This window comes from Amblyomma americanum, chromosome 3 (assembly GCF_052857255.1).
Source record: "Amblyomma americanum isolate KBUSLIRL-KWMA chromosome 3, ASM5285725v1, whole genome shotgun sequence".
Taxonomy (NCBI): Eukaryota; Metazoa; Arthropoda; class Arachnida; order Ixodida; family Ixodidae; genus Amblyomma; species Amblyomma americanum.
Genome location: NC_135499.1, coordinates 122,210,164 through 122,234,356, shown reverse-complemented (window position 1 = coordinate 122,234,356; position 24,193 = coordinate 122,210,164). Strand labels below are relative to the sequence as shown.

The 24,193-nt window shown below is 50.2% G+C and overlaps 3 protein-coding genes across 3 annotated transcripts in view; 2 read left to right on the top strand and 1 right to left on the bottom strand.

Annotated features, from left to right (window-relative positions):
- The first annotated feature begins 257 nt into the window (after positions 1-257).
- LOC144124863 (semaphorin-1A-like) lies at positions 258-2,652 on the top strand. The gene is made up of 2 exons (XM_077657779.1): positions 258-610; positions 961-2,652. The coding sequence occupies exons 1-2, from the start codon at positions 353-355 to the stop codon at positions 2,527-2,529; spliced, it is 1,827 nt and encodes a 608-aa protein (XP_077513905.1). The 5' UTR covers positions 258-352; the 3' UTR covers positions 2,530-2,652.
- The window catches only part of LOC144124862 (ATP-dependent RNA helicase DDX3Y-like), a 38,682-nt gene continuing 17,045 nt past the window's right edge, over positions 2,557-24,193 (bottom strand). Inside the window, 2 exon segments of the mRNA XM_077657778.1 lie at positions 2,557-10,002; positions 15,653-15,824. Coding sequence (XP_077513904.1) covers positions 9,729-10,002; positions 15,653-15,824 — 446 coding nt within the window. The 3' untranslated portion in view covers positions 2,557-9,728.
- Positions 16,475-19,258, top strand: LOC144124861 (uncharacterized). The gene has a single exon (XM_077657776.1). It carries the CDS (start codon positions 16,738-16,740, stop codon positions 18,664-18,666), a length of 1,929 nt encoding a protein of 642 aa, XP_077513902.1. The 5' UTR covers positions 16,475-16,737; the 3' UTR covers positions 18,667-19,258.

The following is a 24,193-nucleotide window of genomic DNA, read 5'->3' as shown; positions in this document are numbered from 1 at the left end:
TGCTACTTGAAACTGAGAAGCGCAGCTTTTATGAAAAAAAAAGGGGGGATGTTCCGCTACAGCGTGGATAAGTCGTCTGTCCTGAAACATGCGAGAGACAGCGCAAGCAATGCCCATTTCTCTGAACCTTCGTCTTTCATTAGGCTGCAACGCCAACTCTTCGTATGAAGTATATGCCACAAGGTACTCCAGGCATACGAACCGCATGGTGAATTAATCATCACGAGGAGAGAAGACGACGAGGAGCGCTTAATCGACGTGGCGGCAGCACCAGAGAACAATGCCCGCGCTGCCAACAACGACGACGAAGTAGCGGAGGACCGGTGAGAGAGGCCAACGCTGCGGTCAAGCAATGCATCCTGCGTCCAGTGTCCTCTGGCCGGTCCTGTTGGCGGCCCTCCTTCCGTTCGCAGCAAGCACCTGGGAAAAGCAGCTCGAGCCCAAGCTGTTCATCGAGGAGTACCCGCACCAGTTGGTACGAGTGTTTCCAGCGGACAACGTAACCGCCTCGCCGGGAGAGTACCTGAGGTTGCTGCTTCTCGACGGTGACTACGTGCTCGTCGGCGGCCGGAACTACCTCTACAACCTCAGCGTTCACACGCTAGACCAGGTGGGAATGCAACCCAATCGTGCTTAGAAAAGTGCAAAGCTTTCTGGCTGGGCTTTTTCCGCTATTGGTACCTGCACCGACACGCTCGTTCAAAGGCAACGTTTGGCGAGTTCCAAAGGCCACGTTTCAAGTAGCCTACGTATAGTAAGCCTTTGGGTGTATTGGCAAAACATACTTGAGGAGTGCAACTTTAATACAGCAGCGGCGTTTCATTACAAGGCGGCGCAGCGGCTATAACGTGTCGGGAAATTTAGATGGCATATTAGTAGGAAAGCTGCGTCATCAGCAGCGAATTAGGTCGCAGCAGCCCTTGGCCACTCTCTAACGCAACTACGCGCAACCACTCGTAGGTGGGGAACATCAGCTGGCCGGCGTCAAGCTCTAGCAATCCCGCCTGTGCGGAGCACCTGGCACAGTCGGCGGCGGGCGACCTCAACTGCGCAAACTTCATCCGCGTGGCGAGGCACCTGTCACCACAGAGCCTGCTCGTGTGCGGTACTAACTCCTACTCACCGCGCTGCCGCGAGTACAAATACGACAGCGTACAGCGCAACTACTCCTGGAAGACTGACGTCGACGGCCAGGCCATCTGCCCTCAAGACCGCAACAGCAGCGCCGCGGTGCTGTTCGTCAACAACAGACAGATCGCGGGCCTCTCGGCACGGACCAGCGCGCCCAAGACACCAGCCGTGCTGGCCGCACGACCGCTAACGACCAAGCCGGAGGACCCGACACAGCTGGGCGCAGACGCAGAGTTCGTGGGCGCGTTCGCGTTCGACGAACACGCCTACTTCTTCCTCACCGAAAGTGCACCCGAGAAGGACTCATGCGGGCCAAGAACCGCGGCCACCGTAATGCGCGTGTGCGTCAGCGACCCCGGCGGTGCGCCACCGCACGACTGGATGTGGACCACGCTGCAGAAGGTCCGGCTTCACTGCTCGCTGAATGGAACCAGGCCGTTCGTATTCACCGACGTGACCACCGTTAGCCCAATCATGACGCGGTGGAACTCTGCGTTCGTGTTTTACGCTCTCTTCCGGATCCAAGGCAGCCCCTTCAAGGGGTCAGCTGTGTGCGCCTTCAGCGTGGACGACCTGGTCGCCGCGATCAAAGACGGCAAGCCGGAACGCGAGAAGTGCCCCACGCAAGCGACCATCATCACCAACGAGACTCAGTTCCTAGAGGACAGCAGCCCGCTGTCCCGCGCCGAGGTGCGGAACTACCTCAGCGAACCCATGCTGGCGCACGTCGGCTTCGACTACCACTACACGAGCCTCTGGATCGACCCGCAGGTGCGCACAGCTAGCGGAAAGCGTTACGACGTATTCTTCATTGGAACGAGCCACGGGCACGTCATCAAGGCCATCAACGTTGGCCAGAACTCCATCTCTACGGTGGTCATCGAGGACATCATCGTGTTCCCAGGAGAAGACCCTGTCCTGGAGCTCAAGATCGTGCGGCGGCCCGGCCTAGTGACACTGCTGGTAACTACGTACCACGAGCTGGTCTCTGTCCCGCTAGACAACTGCAACTGGACGGTGCGAACGTGCACGCAGTGCGTTGGACTTCAAGACCCGTACTGCGCGTGGAACAAGGACACGAGCAAGTGCGAGTCTCTCGTCGACCAGCCGGTGCCCAAGAACTCCGTGCAGGAAGTGGTCAGTGGCCACAGCCTCGAGTGTCCAGACGAGTTCTCAAAGCATCTCAGCAACATGAAGTTCCCCCATGGCAGCGACCCATGGTCGATCGACAACACAGCCAGCGGCACTGCGCGGGGGGGTTCTCACCTGTACAGCGCCCACACCTTGGGCTTCGCCATCACCTTCTGCATCATGGGTTCCATCGTGGTCGGCTTCGGTGTCGGTTACTGGTACAGGCACAACCAAAGGAAGGACATGGCTTACTTCAACTACCGCTGAGGGTTGAAACTCATTGACAGACAAGCGTTTGTGTGACTACCAATTTTTTTTATTTCTCGGCTTTGGAACAAGTCACAGCTAATGCAAGGACAATAAAAACGCCCAAAAACCGGGGCCAAACAATCCTCCCCACATTCGGTTACAAATGGAAAAAAAACAGGCTTTTGCTACACCCAAAGGCAAAAGACAAGACTACAAAAAAAAATCTGGAGTACAGAAGTCGGCCTTTTAAACTTGTGTGTACCTCGCGATATCGCCAGGCCCGCCCGGCATGCCTTCGTCGTGATAACTCGTCAGACCTAACATTTATCGGGGCCACGATCGCGGGATGCCAAATTGGTGAAGTTATCGCAGTTGAATTTGGCCTACTTTTTTTATCGGGCACGCGCGCAAGTCCTACTCGCGAGCGCAGTCTTGCAATGAGACGAGAATGCAATGATGGGCACCAAATTTTCTTTCAGTCACGAGAGTAAAAGTGCTGTGTGCTTTGGTCATTTGTTCTCAGGTGGACAGTATGTTACGTGCTGTCATTGCCGAAACGCAGAGACCTCCGGCATAAAGAAATCTGTGTTGTCGGCGTCTTCCCCACCTAACGCCAGGACCGAGAGGGAGTTTGGCAATGGAACCTCCCAAGGCTGACGCATGTTACGTTCCGCAAGAAAAAGAATCGAGCAATCGCTCAAAGAGGACGAAGAATCGGGAACGCAAAGCCCCGAGGGAAGCAAAATTCATTAGCAGTGACTAAAACGCATTCGTTTTGACCCTCAATGTTATGGCAGTGTTTTTCCTTCGTCTCTGAAATTATAAAACGGGGAACGCAGAAATGTGAATCCGTCTGACTAAAATTGAAACAACTACCCAACCCCATTTTCCGACTGGACAAACCCCATGTGTAATCTTAGTAGAAATAAGAAAAAAAAACCACTGCCTGCAAAACTTACCATCCCTATATTGTACTTTCTGTTCACGTCCCTCAGAAGGAACGTGCTTTTTCAGCAGACGCCAATAGCATCACATGTAGAGAGGAAGGGAACAAAATACCAGGAACCACGCCGCATAAGCACCTGCCAGTTCCGGCACAAAAACTCAGTCTCCGCGCGCATTCCTTGATCTTCCGACTTGTGTATGTACAATATCCCCATAGGCCGGTAAAGGCGTATACACGGCCATAGTGCCAACCTTTGTCTCGCGTATAAATATGCGATGCACGTGTGATAAGAGCCACTGGCAATGAGCCCTTTCCCTTCCCGCTGATGGACCCTATGTACAGGTGCGCAGAGAGCTACTGAATAGACGGCATAAAACGCTCCGTGCCGCGCAGACACACAGCACGGCCAGGAACTGCCTTTCTAAGCACACATACTCCTAGAGTTGTAGATAAGGCACATTCTTGGCATCGAAGGGCAAAAAAACGGCCACAATGCACAGGTGACAACGGATGGAAGCACACTCCCCCCTCAAACAAACCCATGCAACGATAGAACTTTGTAAGAAAGCCCCCAAAGCGCAAACCACAAAGGCAGCACCAAGAAAAGGAATAGCCTCAAAGAAGTTTTCCAATTGAGTTCTTGGTGGCCAGCAAGTCTCTCTGAACAGATCCCAAACCAGACCCATACTCCAGCTGCTGCTGAAGACCCGCTGCACCCCCCCCACCCCCCCCCCCAAACCTAATGTCGAAGGTTCAAAGAAGACCCAAAAGGCACAGCATTCCATGACGCAAGACAACTCTTGCGAACAGGAAGGGATGAAGACTAGACTTGGAAAAGCTCTGCCCAGAAAAGTGTCTCGGCAGCCCAGAAATGGACCTTGCAAGAACAGCTCCGGAGCAGATATCGTGCCAACGATGCAAGTTCCCCCGCAATACGCCCTCGATCTAGAAAGCATTCTCCCTTTCCTCTCTGCACATGGCAGCAGACAACCTATCTTGCTCCCCATGTGATCACAGACTTGACAGCAAAGGATTAAAAAATAAAAATTGACAATGTAGCTCGTGCCCGGAGAGAATGCAACCAAAATAACCTGCAGGCCATATATACATACATACAACTGCATGGAGGTGACGCATGACCACCCGCACAAATGAAAGCGCAGCAACGTACATACATATATTACAAGGAGGGATGGTTTCTTCGACAAATGAAAATGCAACAAAGAATTGTGTGTGATCCCTAGGAACTCATTCGCCTTGAACCCATAGTCAAGTCAAACAAGCTTGCACATGGCTCTCCTCAACCACCTCCCATTCCAGACTACTCTCACAATATCCAGAGTTTAAGAACTCCCTAGATATCACACCATACTGCCTGTCTAAATCTAGGCCTTAATTGTAGCAACACCTCCAAAGCTGCACGATCAGAGAGAATTAAGCAGCCACGACGCCTACCAAGTGATCAAACACAGTGAGCAGCAGTGACCACTCCTATAGGCCAACTTCCGGAAGAAGCCGACGCACCTCCAGGCAGCTGAAGACCGCCACACGGGTGGCCAACAACATTCCTCCTGTCCCTCCTCTATTGAGCCACCCACCAAGTGGCAGCATGTGCCCAGAAAGGAAGAACAAAATAGGGAGAGAGGGGTGTGTGTGTGTTGTACGTGCAGCCCCGGGAATACTTCCCCACTGTCATGGTCCCTAGCCCCCTCCTCTTGGCAGAATGAGAAACCTGCATGTCCTGGCCACAAAAAGAAAGACGCCGCCCAGAGAGTGAGTGTATGGGAGTGGATCGTTCGTCCACTCGGATTTTGTTTCTTTGGCCACGGAAGGTCTCTGCTCTGATGCGCCGCTGCGCATCCACGGACAGATAGACAGTTTTTTTTCCCCCCCAATACCCTTTCCATCAACCACCACATTTACAATTTAGCCACCAATAAAAAGTGGAAAATTAAAGCTGCTTGCGGCCTAAAATAAAGGCTTGCCACCTGAGCCACTCGACCGAAAGCGACGGCCCTAAGCAACAAGAAAAAAAAATACAAGATTAGAAACAACATCTAACTCCTCTCAGCCTCGCATGTTCATCCATGTAACTTTGTGCACACAGTGCCAAACTGCAGCTGCTTCGAGGCTTCTGCCACTCAAATGCAATCGCAAGCTTTGTTCAGGTTGCCGATTTTCCTTAAACCTAGAGTTACTGTACACCTAGCAAGAACAGCAATCTACACAATTACATAATGAAGCCCTTTGCTACTGACCGCCACTGTCCCGTCCTCAAGAGGAGGACAGGCTCTGGACACAAGCTCCTGCACCCACCACAAAACCATTGAAAAGTCACAAAGGACCTCCCCGTTACTCTTCCGCCTTGTGGGCCTTCTTCTCGGATACAAATGTACTTTCATCAAGGCAGGTTGGGCAGGCAAGGCGTGCCTGACTGAAACGTCGCACACTCGCACAACAGGTCTCTGCACCCCAGGAAGGCTTCGCAGAAGAGGGGCGCCCTCTGGAGAGCGCCGCCGACAGTTTTGTGGTGCCCTGCCTTATGGTCACAGCAGCCCAAGCCTCGATGCAGCAGAGGCTGTGCAGTGCCAAGACACAGCAGCAGGGCAGCAAACAACACAGAACAGCACACTTGGCTAAAGTGCTGCACGAGAAACACACTTGCAAAATGCTACATTGAGAGTTGAGAGAAAAAGCCAAGGACAAAAAAAAAAAAAAAAACTGCCAGTGTCCTGTGCACACATTCTGCCTCTGCCAACTTAGCAGAGCTGGTTTCATCCAGGGCCAGTAAAACAGCGCACAAGTCGGAGACGAATGCAAGCGGCCACAGTGCCTGTGGACACTGGCTGCAAGAAACACCTCTTGCCAAGCACCGAGCAACATAATGAAAAAAAAAAAAAAAGCTACAGTAGCACAACAGCTGCTACGCACCAAGACGGTTACCGAACACAAATTCATCTACCTGAAGGCGACAACACAAGCATTTCTGAGCGCCTCGCATAGCGCAGGGCACGACCACGAAGGTGCTCGTTACTTGGGGTACAAAGAGGTGTTCAGTATCCGCATGTGTACACTCCTGGTTACAAGGCTTTCTTGGCACACCGGGCAACTAGTTTAAAATAGCATTCCACTCATTTCACCTTCAACCACTGAAAACTCTCGTCAACCTTATGTCACCCTGTTTGCCTCTCAGAAAGATTACGCCACCACTTAGCGCCAGCGTGGCGATCGAAACCACCCCTGGTCAGTGCTAGCGTGCACTTGCAAGAAAAAAAACAGACAGTAGCCACTTGAAAACCACCACAACAGCGTACTTTCCACGTTGTGCCGAAATACACAGTGACCAAAAGTAGAAAAGAGAATACTACAAATGGGTGCACGAACCACAGTGCTCGCGCACTGTGGCATGAAGGCTCTCCACAGTGCAACGGGTGGAAAGAGGTTTGATGACGGTATACAGTCGAGCCCACATACAACGGCCCCACTTAAGACGAACTTTCGCTTATAATGAACGAAAACTGCACGACCGTCAAAATATACATTTTTTCAATGGCACAAAATCACACATATAACGAACGTCACTAAGCCCTGCTGATTGGGTGCAGCTAACGGACAGCGTAAACCCGGCGCCGCAATGCAAGATAACCTGCCTCCAACCCCATTGTGCGCCCGGCATGTTCTCCCGAGCCTCACCGCAGGCGAAGTGCCTACCCCGTTTCGTGCCGCTCACAAGCGAGCTACCCCCCCCCCCCCCCCCCCTCTCTCTCTTGCAAATCCGTGCGTGTATTTCGCGATCAACGGCTCCGCCGCCTGAGGTGACCTCGGAGGACACACTCCATGAAGCAAGCCTTCCGTGGGAGCCACGAGGTGACTGCACTGAAACTCACGGGCGCCCCTCATTAGTCTCTCCGCTGGCGCTGTGCGCCTGCACATCTTTAGCTTGATTGCCGCTTGTGCATGTTGCAAGTCTACCCTGTCACGCGCTTTAGTCACTGTTGTAGGGATGCGGACGTTTCGTTGGCTTCGTTCAATCCAGGATGGCAGACGGGAACACCGTGCCCATTTCCATTGTATTCAGCGGTAGAGATGATGAAAGCAGCCTGGGCGGAGGTGGCAGCCACTTGTGTGCAAAACTGCTTCCGCAAAGCCGGCTTCGTCGACACAGCGTCTGATGACCAGCGCAGCAGCGATATCTGGCAGCGCGTCGTCTATTCCGACATGGGGGGGTCATGGCATTGGTTGGAATGATCTATTTGTGTCGACGACGACCCCGCGGAACCGTGCACGGACGAGGGAGTTTCTGAAGTGCGGGGCGAGAGTGACGCAGAGGAATCAGATGAGGATGAAACTTCGGAGCCAGCACCCATAAGCGCGCCTGTAGCAATGGGCTACATAGAGAGCCTCAGACAACTTGTCTATGTCAAGGGCCTCGGCGATAGCACGCTTCTGCTTTAAATAAACTGGAAACCTCCCTCATCGGATCTGCGCTGCAAAAACAGACGTCCATCACGGACTTTTTTGCAAAGAAAAAATTTTGTGTTTTGACAAGCAACTGTCTTTAAAGCTGTGGTCCACTTACTACAAACTTCGGGATATAACGAATGGACGCCACGTGATGCTCATGTCCGTTATAAGCGGGCTCGACTGTAGGTACTTGTGAAAGTAACTCACTAGGATGCCAAAGTTCACCAGTTACTAACTGCCATACAGGGTAAATTTCAGAAGCACGTAGGCTGAGATTACGCAGAGCATTTTCAGAGTGTCTCTGAAGAGAGCGAAAGTGCAAGGGGCTGAATAAAAGCAGCCTGACCAAACCTGCTGCGAATACCGGAAATCGAAGGTGCAACAGGCAGATTTGGTTCATTCGCTGCTGTCCACATATCGTCGTCAAGCACAGAGACAAACACAAAAGTCTGAAAGGTAGCTACAAATGTGGCCTGCATGCACAACCCAGAACACACATACAGAATAAATAAACAGAAGTGTAACCTTATATATTAAAGAAAGACACTACATGTGGAAATCAGGTCCACAGAAACCAATCTTTTGAAAACAGAACCAACTGGTGGAACCCCCCACACGAAGACAGCATAGTCACTAAGAGTGCAGTTCTTGCATCATGTTCTTGATGGGACATAGACTATACGTAAGCCAGGGTGATGTAGAACATAGAACAAACAGTTTAAAAAGCCCTTTGATTTACTCGTCTGTGCCAGCAAGTCTGCTCCGATTTATTCTTCAAGCGACACTTTCGGCAGGAGCGTGTGTTCCAGGCACAACACCGGAAAACTGATTCTGTAATTGAAACAAGCTGCAGTTGTTTTAATGAGTTACACGCAAAACCAGCTGCCACTGACAAAAATAAATAATTCCTTTTCTTTCTAACTTAACTGGAGCATTCAAAGATGCATGTCTCACCATAATGCAAAGAATGCTGCATGCATTAGTTGCAGGCTGGCTGTGAAACGTCGACCTTCACAAGCGCATGGCAGCAACAGCTGGTAGGTACGTGTCGAAAATAAAGCCTTCTAGATTCATTTGAGATGAATAAAAGCAAAGAAGGCAAACTTCGGTGAGAATCGACGCAGAGTACACAAAAAGAAAATTCTTTGTTGATAATAGCAAGGACACGGGATCAAGAAATATCCTTTAAAAGCAACATGCACTGGTGAGTCTGTCTCTGTGTTTGCTCACACATGCACACACACGTGTGAACAGGAAGGGGATGGAGCTATCTTACACAAGTACGCACACATGAATAAGACTATGTATATGTGTGAACGCCTAGGCGGCAGGCGGTGCAACGCAGCAGAAAAAAAAAAGATGCAGTTGGCAAAACACGTGGCTGGGCTCCCTTCCCCACCACCGACCCAGTGTTCTGCTCTAACAACAAAGCAGAGGGCAGACACTGCACACACCCAACAGCTGCTGAGCCAGACAGCAGGCCTAGCAAGCATTTTTGACTGAACCGAAAAGCAAACAGGGCCACTACAGAGGAATAGAAACGTGCCCATCCAGGCCTGCCAAGTATCTCGTCAAGTTCGTTCAGCACGCAGCCTGGATGACACTTGTTGGCCGTATCAGTGGAGTGCTGTGCTCCGCTGCCTGGTGTGGCTCAGCAGCCACGTGGTGTGGTGGTCGAGCAAGAGGAGCACTTTGTGGTGGGGCAGGGGGCACTTGTGCCGACGGCAGGTGGGAGGAGGGGGTGGTGGAAGGACAGAGAGAGAGAAGAGACAGTGGGGAGGCATGTTGGCTTTGGGGGAGAGGCCTCTCAGTTGCCCCACCAGTCGTTGGAGGCGCTGCTGTAGTTGCCTCCATAGCTGTTGGGCCGGTAGCCGCTCATGAACTGGTTCGAGCCCCCGCCGTAGCCGCCGCCGCCGCCACCATACTGGGGCGCTCCCCCGTAGCCGCCAGGTCCTCCACTGCGGCCTCCCATGCCTCCTCCACTTGGGGGTCCTCCCATGGGACGGTCCCGAGCTCCGCCGCCGCCGCCGCCGTACTGGCGGTAGTCACGGCTGCCAAAGCCACCCGAGGAATAACGAGTGCTGCGCAGAGAGAAAGGTGAAGCAACGCATGAACCGTACTGTTTAAATGGTGCCGTGTACTTGCAGCTCAACACAATACTAATGAAGGTGCGTACAGAGCTAAATATGCTGGTTTCACAGCGCCCATCACAGAAAGCAACTGCTTGCTTCACTACAAATTTAACATGGTCCCAGCAGTGTTGTCTAATGCTCACAACAAATGAGTGATGCACAAGACTCACTATTAGGCACTGCCACTGAAAGCAAAGTATTGAAAGCGGTAAGAACATCCAACTGCGATGCAGGAGTATAGCTGCTAAATGTGCCAATGAATGCCCGATTTAACTTGCACACAATAGAGAAGGCAAGTCCCAACAGCAGCCCCACAAGTATGGACCAACCACTGGCCAACAACTTAGCCATATACAGTTGAACCTCTATGTAACGAACCTCTATGTAACGAATTCCTGGATTTTACGAAATTTTTCAATTCCCCAGCACATCCCCCATTGAAGCCCATGTATAGGCGACCTCCATGTAACGAACTTGTTGCGGCAGTCGACCTTGATGTAACGAATCCGTGGCTCTGATCATCGAGCTGTTTCTTGTAATGTTTTGCCCGAAATTTGACCGGGCAGTGCGCAACTTTAATGAATATTGTTTAAGTAAGTTTTTATATTAAAAAGTAAAGTAGACCGCGAGCAGAACGCTTGCAATCGCAGCAAACAAGCAGACCTCGGTGATGATGATGATGTTGAGCGCCGCTATCGCCGCTCCATGGCAAGCGTAGCAACTTTTAAGCTTTCATTTTGTAGCTTGACACTAGGTGGCACTACTATGACAAATTCTTCGTGGTGTTGCGGCGCAGTTATGGTAAGCCTTCTTCTTCTTCGTCAGCATGTTGACGTGCGTGTGCTGGTGTGTTTACGGTGTCGGTTCGTTACGATGAGTTCCGCTGTGAGGAAATGCAAAGTTTTGTCGCTTGAAGATAAGCTCTCGATTTTGAATGCGGTTACCGCCGGCGAAAAAAAGAAGGCTGTCGCTGCCCGCTTCAATATACCAGCCAGCTCCCTGTCAACCATTCTTGCTGCAGAACAAAGCATCCGCAGTGCGATGGAGTCGGGCACAAGTGCCCAAAAGAAAAGACTGAAGACGTCGACGTATGCTGATGTGTACAACGCCGTTTTTGCATGGTTTTTGGACAGACGAGCACAAAACGTGCCCATAAGTGGCGTGATTTTGCAGCAGAAAGCCATAGATCTTGCTTGCATCCTGGGCCACGACGACTTCAAAGCGAGTAACGGCTGGCTACAAGGATTTAAAAGCCGGCACGATGTCGTCGGAAAAGTGGTATCTGGCGAGTCTGCCTCCGCAGACAGCGATGCTGCTGCCTCGTGGGTGGCTGAGAAGCTTCCCGGCATTTTCAGCCACTATGAAGCTGCCGACATTTATAATGCTGATGAGACGGCCCTGGTTTATTAAATGCTACCGAGCCGCCCGTTCTCACTAAAAGGAGAAGACTGCCGCGGTGGAAAGCAAAGTAAACTCCGTGTGACGGTTTTGCTTTGCGCCAACACTGATGGCAGCGACAAGCGAATCCTATTGGTTATTGGCCGCAATGCCCGATCCGGATGTTTTAAAGGAACAAGGCGGATGCCAGTAAAATATGTGGCAAACTCCAAAGCTTGGATGTCGTGGGCAATTTTTTCCGACTGGCTGAAGGAGCTCAACCAAGATGTCAAGCGACAAGTTCGCAGCATTTTTTTGCTGCTTGACAACTGCTCCGCGCACCATGTGGAAGGCCTACAGCTTTCGAACGTCGAGCTGCAGTATTTGCCACCTAACTGCACTTCTCTGGTACAACCCTTAGACAAAGGGGTTATTAACAGCTTTAAATGCTGTTACCGCCGTCGATTGATACAAAAGATGCTCCTGGACATCCGCCTTGAACGGCCAACAAAAGTGGATATCTACCAAGCAATCGGAATGCTTGCTGCGTTGTGGCAAGAGGTCGAATCACAAGTGATCGCCAATTGCTTCGCCAAGGCTCAGGTAAATAAGGCCATTCAAGCTACAGTCACTGAAGACGAACTTTCCAGCCCACCCGAGGTCGCAGAAGCGTGGGATGAACTACGCATGAACGGTGGGGTGCCCGACGGTGTCGAGCTGTGCAACTTTTTGTTCGTGGACAACGGCGCCGTGGCTATGGAAGAGATGACTGATGCGGCACTTGTGGAAACCGTTAAGGATAGCCTTGAAGGTGGCGGTTCGTCAGAGCCTGATACGTTTTGTGCTGTGCCCACCGCGAGGGAACTGATGGACGTGGTGGACGTTCTGCGCCATTTCGTCGGCTCGCAGGACGATGAAGCAGCCCTGGATGCCTTAGTTTCCTTGAAGCGCCGAGTAGTGGCTTCAATTGGGCAAAAACAGCAAGCGAAAATTACGCAGTTTTTCTCTATTAAATAAATTCTTTGAATGGTGAGTTCACTTGAATTGATATCTGTCGAATTTTTATTTCGTTTTGGCATGATCCTTACCAGTCTTAACCCAAAACTGCATCTAACGAAAACCTGGATATAACGAAAAATTGCGAACTTTTTTCAATTTCGTTATATCCAGGTTTGACTGTACAGTCGAGCCCGCTTATAACAAACATGAGCGTCATGCGGCGTCCGTTCGTTATATCCCAAAGTTCGTAGTAAGTGGAAGTTGCTTGTCAAAAACGAAATTTTTTCTTTGCGAAAAAGTCCGTGATGGACGTTTGTTTTTGATCCGATAAGGGAGGTTTCCAGTTTATTTAAAGCAGAAGCGTGCTATCGCCGAGGCCCTTGGCATAGACAAGTTGTCTGAGGCTCTCTATATAGCCCATTGCTACAGGCGTGCTTATAGGTGCTGGCTCTGAAGTTTCATCCTCTTCTGATTCCTCTGCGTCACTCTCGCCCCGCACTTCATAAATGATGCCCTCGTTCGTGCACTGTTCTGCGGTGTCGGCATCGTCATCGACAGAAATAAAATCATTCCAACCAATGTCATGACCTCCCATGTCGGAGTCGACGACGCGCGACTACAAATCTTCGCCGGGCTGGCCATCTTCCGAAGCATCAGGCTGGGCATCAGACATTCGACGAAGCCGGCCTTGCGGAAGCAGTTCTGCTCGCCAGTGGCAGTCACCTCTGCCCAGGCCGCTTTCATCATCTCTACAGCCGAATACAATGGAAATGGGCACGGTGTTCCCGTTCGCCATCCCGAATTACAACCAAGGCCAGAGATTTGAACGAAACCAACGAAACGTCCGCACCGCAACAAGAGCGACAAAAGCGCGCAATGGGGTAGACGTGCGTGCAACGTGCACAGACGGCAATTAAGCCAATCAAGCTAAAGATACAGATGCACAGCACCAGAGGAGAGACCAATGAGGGGCATCCGTGAGCGTCAGTGCAACCACCTGTTGGCTCCCACGGAAGGCCTGCTTCACGGAGCGTTGCCTCCGCATCGGCACCAGCGGCGGCGCGGTTGATTGCGGAGGCCACGTGTGGATTTGCAAAAGAGTGAGGAGAGGAAAGCGGGGTTGCAAGGAGGGGCGGGAGGAGGGCGATCTTGGAAGGCGCGTCAGAGAAGAAAGGGTAGCTCGCAGAGGAGAAAGGGTAGCTCGCTTGAGAGCGGCACGAAATGGGGCAGGCATTTCGCTTGGGATGAAGCTCGGCCCGAAAAAATACTGAGCGCCGGGCGCACAAATGGGTTGGAGGCAGGTTATCTCGCATCGCGGCGCCAAGTTTATGCCGCCCGTTCGCTGTAAGAGATCAGCAGGGCTTAATGACATTCGTTATACGTGTGATTTTGTGCCATTGAAACAATGTATATTTTGACGGTCGTGCAGGTCTCGTTCGTTATAAGCGAAAGTTCATCTTACGTGGGGCCATTATATGTGGGCTCGACTGTATCGACGAAAATAATCGGTGATCATTTTCTGCTTTTTTTTTCCTTGAAAGCGATGTTCATCACTTTGCTTTCCAAAGTGCAACAGTAACGCAGAGCATCTTCTTCGCCCTCCTCGAAACTGAAAAACAGGCGTGCAACACAGATCGTCTCCATCACTTGCGAAGCAGAGGGCCGCACTGGCGCCTCTTCTTCTTCGTCCTTTTCGTCATCATCGACGACAGGGTTCTTCGCCCGACACCTGCGCGATGATGTCCTCGTCGCTCAAAGCGCAACACACCACTGCACTGCTGTCTATCTCGATGTAGTCGTCGAAGCTTACATCTTCCAGCGCATCACGCACACCTGCGGGGATGATACCCTCCTGCCTGGGCTCACAAGCTGCTTCCAGGCACGCTGTGAGCGAGGAACTTATGCAGGCAAAAGCTAGAGAGCTTGCAAAAGAAAAAGGAATACCACGCTGTGCCTTCAAAGTGAGCAAGCACTAGATCCATCACTACATGTGCCGTGCTGGCTTTTCACTACGCCGGTGGAACTCGATTTCACAGAAAGTGCCTGAAGCATTCAAAGAGCTGCTTGTGAGTTTTCAGCGCCATGTTATTTTTTTGCGCAAGTCTAAGAACTTTCCATTGGGCCAAACAGGCAATGCCGGTCAGATGCCAGTTTACCTGGACATGCCATCGCCCCTCAATGTGCACGAGAAGGGGTCTAAACAAGTTAGCGACCGGTCCACTGGCTACGAGATGTGAGTTATGTTATCAAACACGGCAGGCGGCCGCAAGCTCCCCCCTTACGTAATCTTCAAGAGGAAAACAACGCCGAAAGGTCCTCGAGGAGCTGCTAAAAAATGTCATCGTGAGATGTTATGAGAAAGGGTGGATGAATGAGGATCTAGTCTTGGACTGGGTGAAGTCCGTGTGGTATAGGCGACCTGGTGCACTGTTGTCTCCTATGTCCATCTTTGTGCTGGATGCGTTTCGTTGCCATTTGGCCGATACGATGAAGAGGCTGCTACGCAACTGCGGCACTGAACTCGTGATTTCGGGTGGGATGACGTCACAACTACAGCCCCTTGATGTTTGTGTAAACAAACCCTTTGAGGACACAGTCAAGCGGCGCTACACAGCCTGGATGCACTCAGGTGAGCCTGCAGTGACGCCAACCAGGCAGCTGAAGCGGGCTTCGCCAGCCACGCTTTGCAAATGGATCGTGGACAAGTGTGCGGCTGTCCCAGAAGATCTTCTGTGCCGTTCTTTTAAGAAGTGCGGCATCTCGAACGCCCTCGACGGCACGGAAGATGGGTACCTTTGGGATGATTTGTCGGACAAAGACATGCCTGAAGAAAGCGCTACTGAAGATGAAAGTGATTGAAGTGCGGGATGCGATTTGAATAAATGTCTTCTCTGAGCTTTCGTCACTCATATTATATGCGGGAAAAACTTTTTTCTTTTCATTTCGAGTTTCTAAAATTTCCCCTCTTACTATATTCAGGTTTGTATTATACGCGAGTTTTTACGCTATGTAGACGCTAAAAAAACAAGCAGCTCCCCCACTAAGCTTTTAGACAAGTGCACCAACAGCAACACTACTGGACCCAAGTGCAGCAAAACAAATTTGAGTAAACCTGCAGCCTTCAAGCATGAACACCGACCACCACCTAGCTATGCAGACGGTATGCTTGGTACCGTGTGCCCTGCATAAGCGCAAGCCTAGTAAGGTACATGAGTATGCGCACCTGCGTCCTCCAGAGCCAAAGCGGCGGTTGTTGGTGGCCCGCTGCTCTGCCTGCACTTCCTTGGCCAGGGAGGCCAGCCAGTCCGGCAGTTCCTGCTTGGTTTCCGTAATCAGCTCCACAAGGTCCAGAGCCATGTTGCGGTTCTTCTCGTTGAAGAAGGACGTCGCCAAGCCTGTGAAGATGTGAAAAGGGAGAATGTCATGTTTCAAGGCCACGAACAGGGCAGTCAACAAGCATCGCAGCTTTCACTGGCACAGAAGTCAAATGAAAACCCTGCCTCATGCCGACTCTTGCAGCAACATTGCAGAGCTCCTTCTTCCACTGGTAAGCCAGCCAATGTACCAAATGTGCCAGCTAAGCAATGAACTGAGCCACATCATGCTGTAGAGCAGGAAACAGTACTCAGTGCAATTAAAAAAGATGAAAGACCAACTTATAAAGCAAAACCTTGCCAATTCTGCCACCAAGAGACAGCAAAATATGTCAGGAATGTCTGAATAGCCCCCCAAAAGTTTTTACCATAACAGTATATTTATTTGCAGAAAAACTTGCAAATTTTCCACCAGTTTTGAGCACTTCTTCGCAGTTCCATTTAGGGGGGACACGGGTCTTTGAGACCAAAAAATGGCCAAAAAACCGATTTTCTGAAAATAGCATTTTCGGAATCTTCAGCTATTATTCTCCAAGTTCACCAGTTCTCTTCTTCCAGAAGTCAGTAGTTTCAGGGTATTATTGAGTTTAGATCACCGCGCAGTCTGAATTTGCGCAGGAGCAGACGAAAAAACGGCACATTTTTCATCGTGCGGAGCCGGCATTCCACCGTACCGATCGCGGCCATGTTGGGCTCGTTTGAAAGAGCGCTCTCTAGGCTTCAATTTCCCGCCATTGCTGGCTGCAAGCCCTCAGTGGCCACCAAGAAAAAGAGCCACAAAAAAGCAAAAAATGCTGGGTCTGATTCGCTGCTGAGCACACGTGACTGAATCGAGCCATCCGATTGGCGGATTCCGCCATGCATCGTCTGCTTGAGCCAGCGTTGGAAGCGTCGAAGACGCCATTTTGTTGACAGTCGAGACCGAGGTCCAACGATGCCTCTCAATAAATTTCGTTCGCGCCATAAATTCGGCAAAAAGAAGAAGTCCGCACGCGGTGACAACTTCCGAAAACGTCCTGCGTCACCCGAATGCTCTGAGAACGTGCAGGAGCCAGTGGCAAGTGAAGTCCCCGCGGACGAAATAGGCCTAACGAGCTCAGCGACGTCTACGCACAGCGGCCGCGTCCGCTGCGACACAACGATGCTGCAGCCTTCGGACTTGCTTGAAAATAAGCGAAAAGCGGAAGGAATTCTGCAGGAGCTGGAATCGACTGCAGCGACGAAGAAAAAGCTTGATTTCATCGGAAGCTGTGACGACTGTCCCCTTGACGGTACAGACGGTCGCCGTGCGGACGATAGTGCTTTCTCTATTGTGAGTTTAGACTCCTTCAACGAACTGTTGCGTGCCGTGAAGTGTAGAGTGTGTGGCGGAGATGTGCACGTTTCTAAAGGGAATCGCGAGTATGGTTTAGCGGTGAAATTGTCCCTCGTGTGTGTGAATTGCGGAGACACTGCGTCGGCATGGAGCTCGCCACGCGCGGAAGGCAGCCAAAAGATAAATCCGTTTGCCGTAAACATTCTTGCTGCACGCGCGATGCAAAGTACTGGAAATAGGCGAACCGCGCTAAATGATGTGTTTGCTGCGATGAATATATCGCATCGTGGCCTGCACACGAAAACGTGGCAGAGCTATGTGAAAAGCAAGCTGACGCCCGCAGCAACACGCGCAGCCGAAGAAGTGTTGAATGACAGCGCAAATTCTGTTCGGCAGCTCTACCGCGAGCTGAACCTTGACAACCCCGGAAACATTTCCGTCTCTTTTGATGGTTCGTGGATGACTCGGGGTCATTCATCCCGCATCGGTGTCGGTGCAGTGATTGAACTTTTTACTGGGCTCGTCCTGGATTACGTTGTGTTTAGCAATTTCTGTGCCGGGTGCGAGCGCGGGCCTAAGGACGACGACCCGTCCTATCAAGCATGGAGTGACAGCCACTTGTGCCAAAAAAACACGGACAAAAAGTCCGGTGAAATGGAAGTACAGGCAGGACTTGTGTTATTCGAAAGGTCATGGGAAAAACATGGCCTTAGATACACAACTGTCCTTTCAGATGGCGATAGCCGCACATTTCTTGCACTGCAAGAATCGTCTGTGTATGGCTATATAAAAATACAAAAAGAAGACTGCACGAACCATGTGCAGAAGCGAATGGGCACGGCTCTGCGCAATGCAATTTCCAAGCACAAAGGCAATGCAAAAGAGAGCCTTAGTGGCAAAGGAAAGCTAACAGGCGACCTTGTCACTAAGTTGACATCATATTACAGCTGGGCCCTGAAATCCCATGCTGGAGATATTGGAGCCATGCACAAGGCCGTGATGGCGACATACTATCATGTAACATCAAATGATAGTGCAGCGAACCACACTTTGTGCCCAACAGGCCCAAACTCATGGTGCCGCCAGAACGCTGCTGCAGCCAAGGGCGAGCCCGCTCCCAAGCACAGGTATAATTTGCCGCCACATGTGTGCAAAGCACTTTTCCCCATATATGAGCGCTTGGGAGACCCAAAGCTACTGCAGCGTTGCTTGCGTGGCAAAACTCAAAATAATAATGAAAGCCTGCACTCGCTGATATGGTCGCTTGCACCAAAGGAGAGACATGCTTCACTGTTTTCAGTTCAAGCAGCCGTTGCAGAGGCTGTTGTCCGCTTCAATGCGGGAAACCTGAAGGCATCTTTCCAAATACTGAGCGAGCTCAGTATGAACCCTGGCCAACATAATATCAGGAGGATGACCGAGAAAGACAGGCGCCGGACAGCAGAATCTGCACGCAAGCGTGCCTCTACTGAAACCATGCATCAGGCACTGAAAAAGCGCCATTCTAGTCAAACCAAGCAGTCTGACTACATGCCTGGTGCTTATTAGCCCTTAAGAAATGTAAATATGTATATATCTTCATGAAATTTTGAATAAATTATGTCTAGTTTGTTTTTCTCAATTTTCTCAAAACGCAAATTTTGGACACCTGCTTGTTTTAGTTTGTCGATATCTCTGCACCTATGATGGGCAGAGATGTATTTTTTTTTGCTAAAGAAAGCTGGAAGTGCAGTGAGTGCAATGATCGAAGCAGAACTCTTTAATTAACCTTCAAAACTTTTTTTATTTTGCAAAGTTCATTGAAGCATGATAGGCAGAACTTGAAGGATGGTATTCCAAGTGCTGCAAAATTGCTAATAAGGGTAAAATGAAAAAACTGCTTCGATCGTTGCACTCTCTGGTCATTGTACTACGTTGCCATGCATTAGAAATAATTTTTTATAGAGCCAATTTTTCTGCACGGAGGTACTAATTAATGAACAATGAAAATTAATTATTTCATTGACTAATTGACTTCGAAAGAAAAAAATTACATATTTGAAACCAGCATAAAAAACTGAACAAATTTGTATGATTTCATCAGGATAGGCTTCAAAATAAGGAAAATAGCTCTAAGACCAGTGTCCCCCCTTAAGGGAGGAGGCTACCCTTGAACACCAACTTTTTTGTTTCTTGAGATATCTGAACGAAATTTTCAGGGTAGGCTCACAGCACAACCATTTGAAGAACTACAGTGGATCCCCGATTATACGACTTCCGTGGGACCGCGAAAAAGCATTGTAAAATCCGAACATAAATTATGCCTATAAAAATACTACTTTTTTCGCGCGATGAATTTAAGAGAAACTTCACTGTAAACTAACATACTCTGCAGGGCTGGGAAACCGAAATTACCAAAAAAGTAAATGCAATAAGAATTAATGCTGCAGTACAGGTACCAATCATGCTTTATTCAAACGGGCCTTTCCGGCTCCACTGCCCACTGCCGCAATTCCCGCCAGCCGGAGCGAACTTAAACAAAAAAAAAGTCAGTCAGTTTCTTTTGGACATTATTTAAACCGTGAACTTGCAAAAGCTTTCGCTCGAGTTGGGCAACGTCCAAAAGGAGGTCCTCTGCGGCGTCGCGTGAACAGATGAAGTTCCGGATGCCGTCTATGTGCCGTAGCACCTCGGCGAACGTGGTAGGCACAGGCACGGCATCTGTAGCGTCGTCCTCGTCCGATGTCGTAGTGGTATCGGCACTAGGCAAAGCCTCCGCGATTGCATCATCCAGCGACACCTCGCCGCAGATCGCAAGCCTGCATCGGCCTCAAGCGGCATCGAAGTCGTTGCGTCCCCAGCAGAGGAGGCAGTCTCTCACTTAAAGCCACAATGCTTGAACGAGTTGGCGATTGTGCTTTGCGACACTGCTTTCCACGAGCACAGTGATCTTTCTTTCCGACTCGCTGCGCTTCATAGCCGCCAGCCGACGTTGCACTAACCGCTTCCGGTACCCTTGCTTCACGCTTAATGATGCTGGCATCCAGCGGCTGCAGCCGGCTTGTGCAGTTGGGCGGAAAAAAAACAACCTTTACGTTCCTCAGGCTGGACGTATCGGGTGGATGGCACGGTGCGTTGTCCACAAAAAGCAATATTTTCCTTGCCTTGGAGCCCATTTTGCAATCCAACTGCTGCAGAAAATTGCTCAAGAGCGAAGATGTCATCCATGCCTTTCTGTTAAAGGTGTAGCTGCACAACAGTATCTTGAAGTTCTTAAAGTACCGTGGCTTTGCAAATTTTTCCGACAACGAGCGTGGGCAGCCTCTCGGGACCGTCCTCGTTAGCACAGACTAGTGCTGTCACCCGTTCTTTACTGCACTTGCCACCATGTCAGCTGTCACCTTTAAGGGGGGACACGGGTCTTTCGGGCCGAAAAATCACGAAAAAATCAGTTTTTAGAAAATGTTATTTTCGAAATCAGCAGCCATTTATCTACCTCTCTGTTAAATTTCTCGCCTCTAAGGTCAGTATTTTACCCACAATACCAATTTATATAATCCATGTCGCCCAAATTTGAGCTGAAATCGGCGCCGAAACAGCAGTATTTCGCAAAGCGTAGCTCCCGTTTCATGCGCGGCACCGCAGCCATCTTGGTCTCATTTGAAAAAGCCGCCTTTCGCCTTCAATTTCCCGCCACTACGACTTCCGTTCGCCCATTGGTTGCCGAGAAAATAGCAAAAAAGAAAAGGTAGTATTCAAAATCCTATTGGCTGCCGCGGATCACGTGACAGCAGGTCGTCATCCGATTGGTGGAGCGGGCTGGCAGCGTCTGCTTGACGCGCCCGAGCCGTGGGGAGACGCGACTCTTTGTGCCGGACCGTGCAGTGCAAGAAACGCGCAGCGATGCCTGGTTCAGCGCGCAAGGTGCACTCAAGGCATAAATTCGGCAAGAAAAGGAAGAAGTCGCTGGTCGATAACCTCAAGAGACGCCCTGCTGTGCGCCCCGACAATGATGAAACTCCTGCGCTGAACGATCGTGTCGGCGAGGCCGCGCAGGTAGGCCTAATGCACTCCGCAGCACGGGAAGCTGTAAGCGGCAGCGCCCGCATCCGCCGTGATACAGTGATGCTGGAGCCCTCAGATGTGCTCCAAAATAAGACGAAGACTGAACAAAAACTGCGAGAACTCGCCTCAACTCCAGCAACGGAGCGGAAGTCTCGTTGTTTACGTGACGGCAGCGCGTCGGACTGTCTGCTCGACGAGGCAAGCTTCACGATCGTTTGTTTGGAATCGCTCAACAGTTTGTTGAAACTTGTGAAGTGTAAAACGTGTGGCGGCAATGACTTGAGCTTCGTAAAAGATGAGCGAGAATACGGCCTTGCCGTTAAACTTTCTCTTCAATGTGCGAGCTGTGGAGACGCATCGTCTACATGGAGTTCGCCGCGGGTACGTGGCGATCAGAAGATCAACCCTTTTGTGGTGAATGTGCTCGCTGCTCGTGCAATGCAGAGCACTGGCAACCAGCAGACAGCTCTAAATGACATTTTTTCATCGCTGAACATTTCGCACCGCGGTCTCCACAATAAAACGTGGCAAGACTATGTGAAAAAAAAGTTGACACCTGCAGCAGCTCGTGCACCCGAAGAAGTTGCACAAGAGTGTGCGCGGTCGGTTCGAGAACTTTATAATGAATTGGACCTTGGGAACCCCGGCAATATTGCAGTATCATACGACGGCACTTGGATGACACGCGGCCACACATCCCACATTGGTGTGGGAACCGTCATCGAACTGTTTACCGGGCTTGTGCTGGACTATGTTGTATTGTGCAACTTCTGTGCCGGCTGCGAGCGAGGCCCAAAAGGTGACCCATCATACCAGTCCTGGAGGGCTGAGCACCTATGCCAAAAAAACTCAGAAAAAAAGGCTGGAGAGATGGAAGTTGAGGCAGCCCTTATTCTTTTTGAAAGGTCGTTGAAGAAGTGTGGCCTTCGCTATACCACAATGCTTTCGGACGGTGATAGTCGGGCTTTTCTAGCTGTGCAAGAGGCAGATGTGTATGGATACATCAAAGTAAAAAAAGAAGACTGCATAAACCACGTGCAGAAACGTATGGGAACAGCGTTGCGGACTTTGTTGTCCAAACACAAAGGTGCTGAAAACCTTGGAGGAAAAGGCAAACTGACAGGCAGCCTCATAACAAAGTTAAGCTCCTATTATGCCTGGGCTTTAAAATCCCATAATGGGGATGTAGAGGCTACGCAGAAGGCTGTGATGGCCACCTACCACCACATTACCTCTACTGATGAGGCATCAAACCATAGCTTCTGCCCATCGGGACTGGACTCTTGGTGCCAGCAAAATGCGGCAGCAGCCCGAGGCGAATCTGCTCCAAAGCATCGGTACAACATTCCACCCCATGTTGCTAAAGCATTGCTCCCTGTCTATGAGCGACTGTCGGATAGGAAGCTCTTAGAGCGGTGCCATAGGGGTAAAACCCAAAACAGTAATGAAAGCCTACACTCTTTGATATGGGCCTTGGCACCCAAAGAGCGCCACGCATCATTGTTTACTGTTGAGGCTGCCGTGGCTGAGGCAGTAATGCGGTTCAACGCAGGCAGCAAAAGAACTTCTGCAGCAATATTACAGGAACTGGGCTTCAATACGAATGCTATGAGCGCAAAAAGAATGCGAGAGAAGGATGAGCGCCGAGAGCAAAAGTGCGCTCGAAAGCATTCCATTGCGGAAAATATTCAAGGAGTGCTCAAGAAGCGGCACCTGGATACTACTGGCAATCAAAAGGACTACATTCCTGGTGGCTACTAGCCATTTCCTATTGTAAATATATTACTGCACTTGTAAATATTTATTAAACTGTCCCCTGCTTGTTTTTGGGGCTTTTCTCAAAATGCATATGGTTGACTGCTAGCAGTCTTGAGGCCTTGATATCTCAGCAACCAAGTCACATAGAGCTGAAATTTCGGTTGCAATGGAAAGCCTAATGTATGCTGTGTGAAATGTTGGGAGCAGATTCTTTCATTTTACCTTAAAAAAATAATTATTTTCGTTAATTTACCATTACTTGGTACACACATTTTTTATACTGAAATTCAGAAGGTTGTAAAATGAGTAATAAATGACATATCAAAAATCTGCTCTCAACATTTCATAATTCACTATTCTGGCTATCTAACCATGCCTTAAAATTAATTTTAGATGAAATCATTATTTTGCTATTTGGGCCTCAAACAGTGGGCATTAATTGTTAATTATCTTGAAAACTAATTGGCCTAAACTTAAAATAAATGCATATTTGAAATCAGCAAAAAAATTTGAATAAGTCTATGCATTTTTATTAAGATTGGTCAAAAAACAACAAAAATAGCTTTAAGACCAGTGTCCCCCCTTAAACGCAAGGGCTTGCTCAGGCTGCATATGGTAAAAAATACCGCTCTCATCGGCGTTGAAAATGTCGCAGTGCTTGAATGCAGCAATCATCTCCGGCAGCGAATCCATCCACTCATTCACCGTCGAAACGTCCACGGAAGTGCTTTCTCCACAGGAGCGGCTGTACACAATCCTGCTTCGTTTTTTAATGCCATTTTTCTGCTTCCTCGATAATATGGAGCTTATCACCGAGTGACAGAACTGTCCGCTTTCGGGACATTGTGCGTCACGTGCTCCACACAACTCAAAACCTTGCTGAATGTTGGTCGCTAGGATTACGACGAAGATCACGTGCGATGAACCTAGGCCTATCCGCGCTACCTTGTCAGTGATCTGCTGCTGGGAAATTGGAAAGAAAGAAACGCTTCCCCAACGCGATGAGAGATGACGCCGCCGAGAAGAGAGGGAGCGGAAGAGAGAAACTGATTGTGGAGAATAAAACGTGCTATTTCAGCACAGCGGGCGTCGCAGAGGGTGGCTGGTGGGGGAGAGAGAACCGGACGATGAGACGAGGCAGGACAGAAAGCTGCGCCCGGCGGAGCAAACCGGTCGAGCGAGGTCAAGCGCTCCGCATGCGGAGAGAGGGCGTGACGAATGAGATCCGCGGCTCCTTTCTTTCGACTGCCATTCTGTCCCGCGCTTCGCGAGA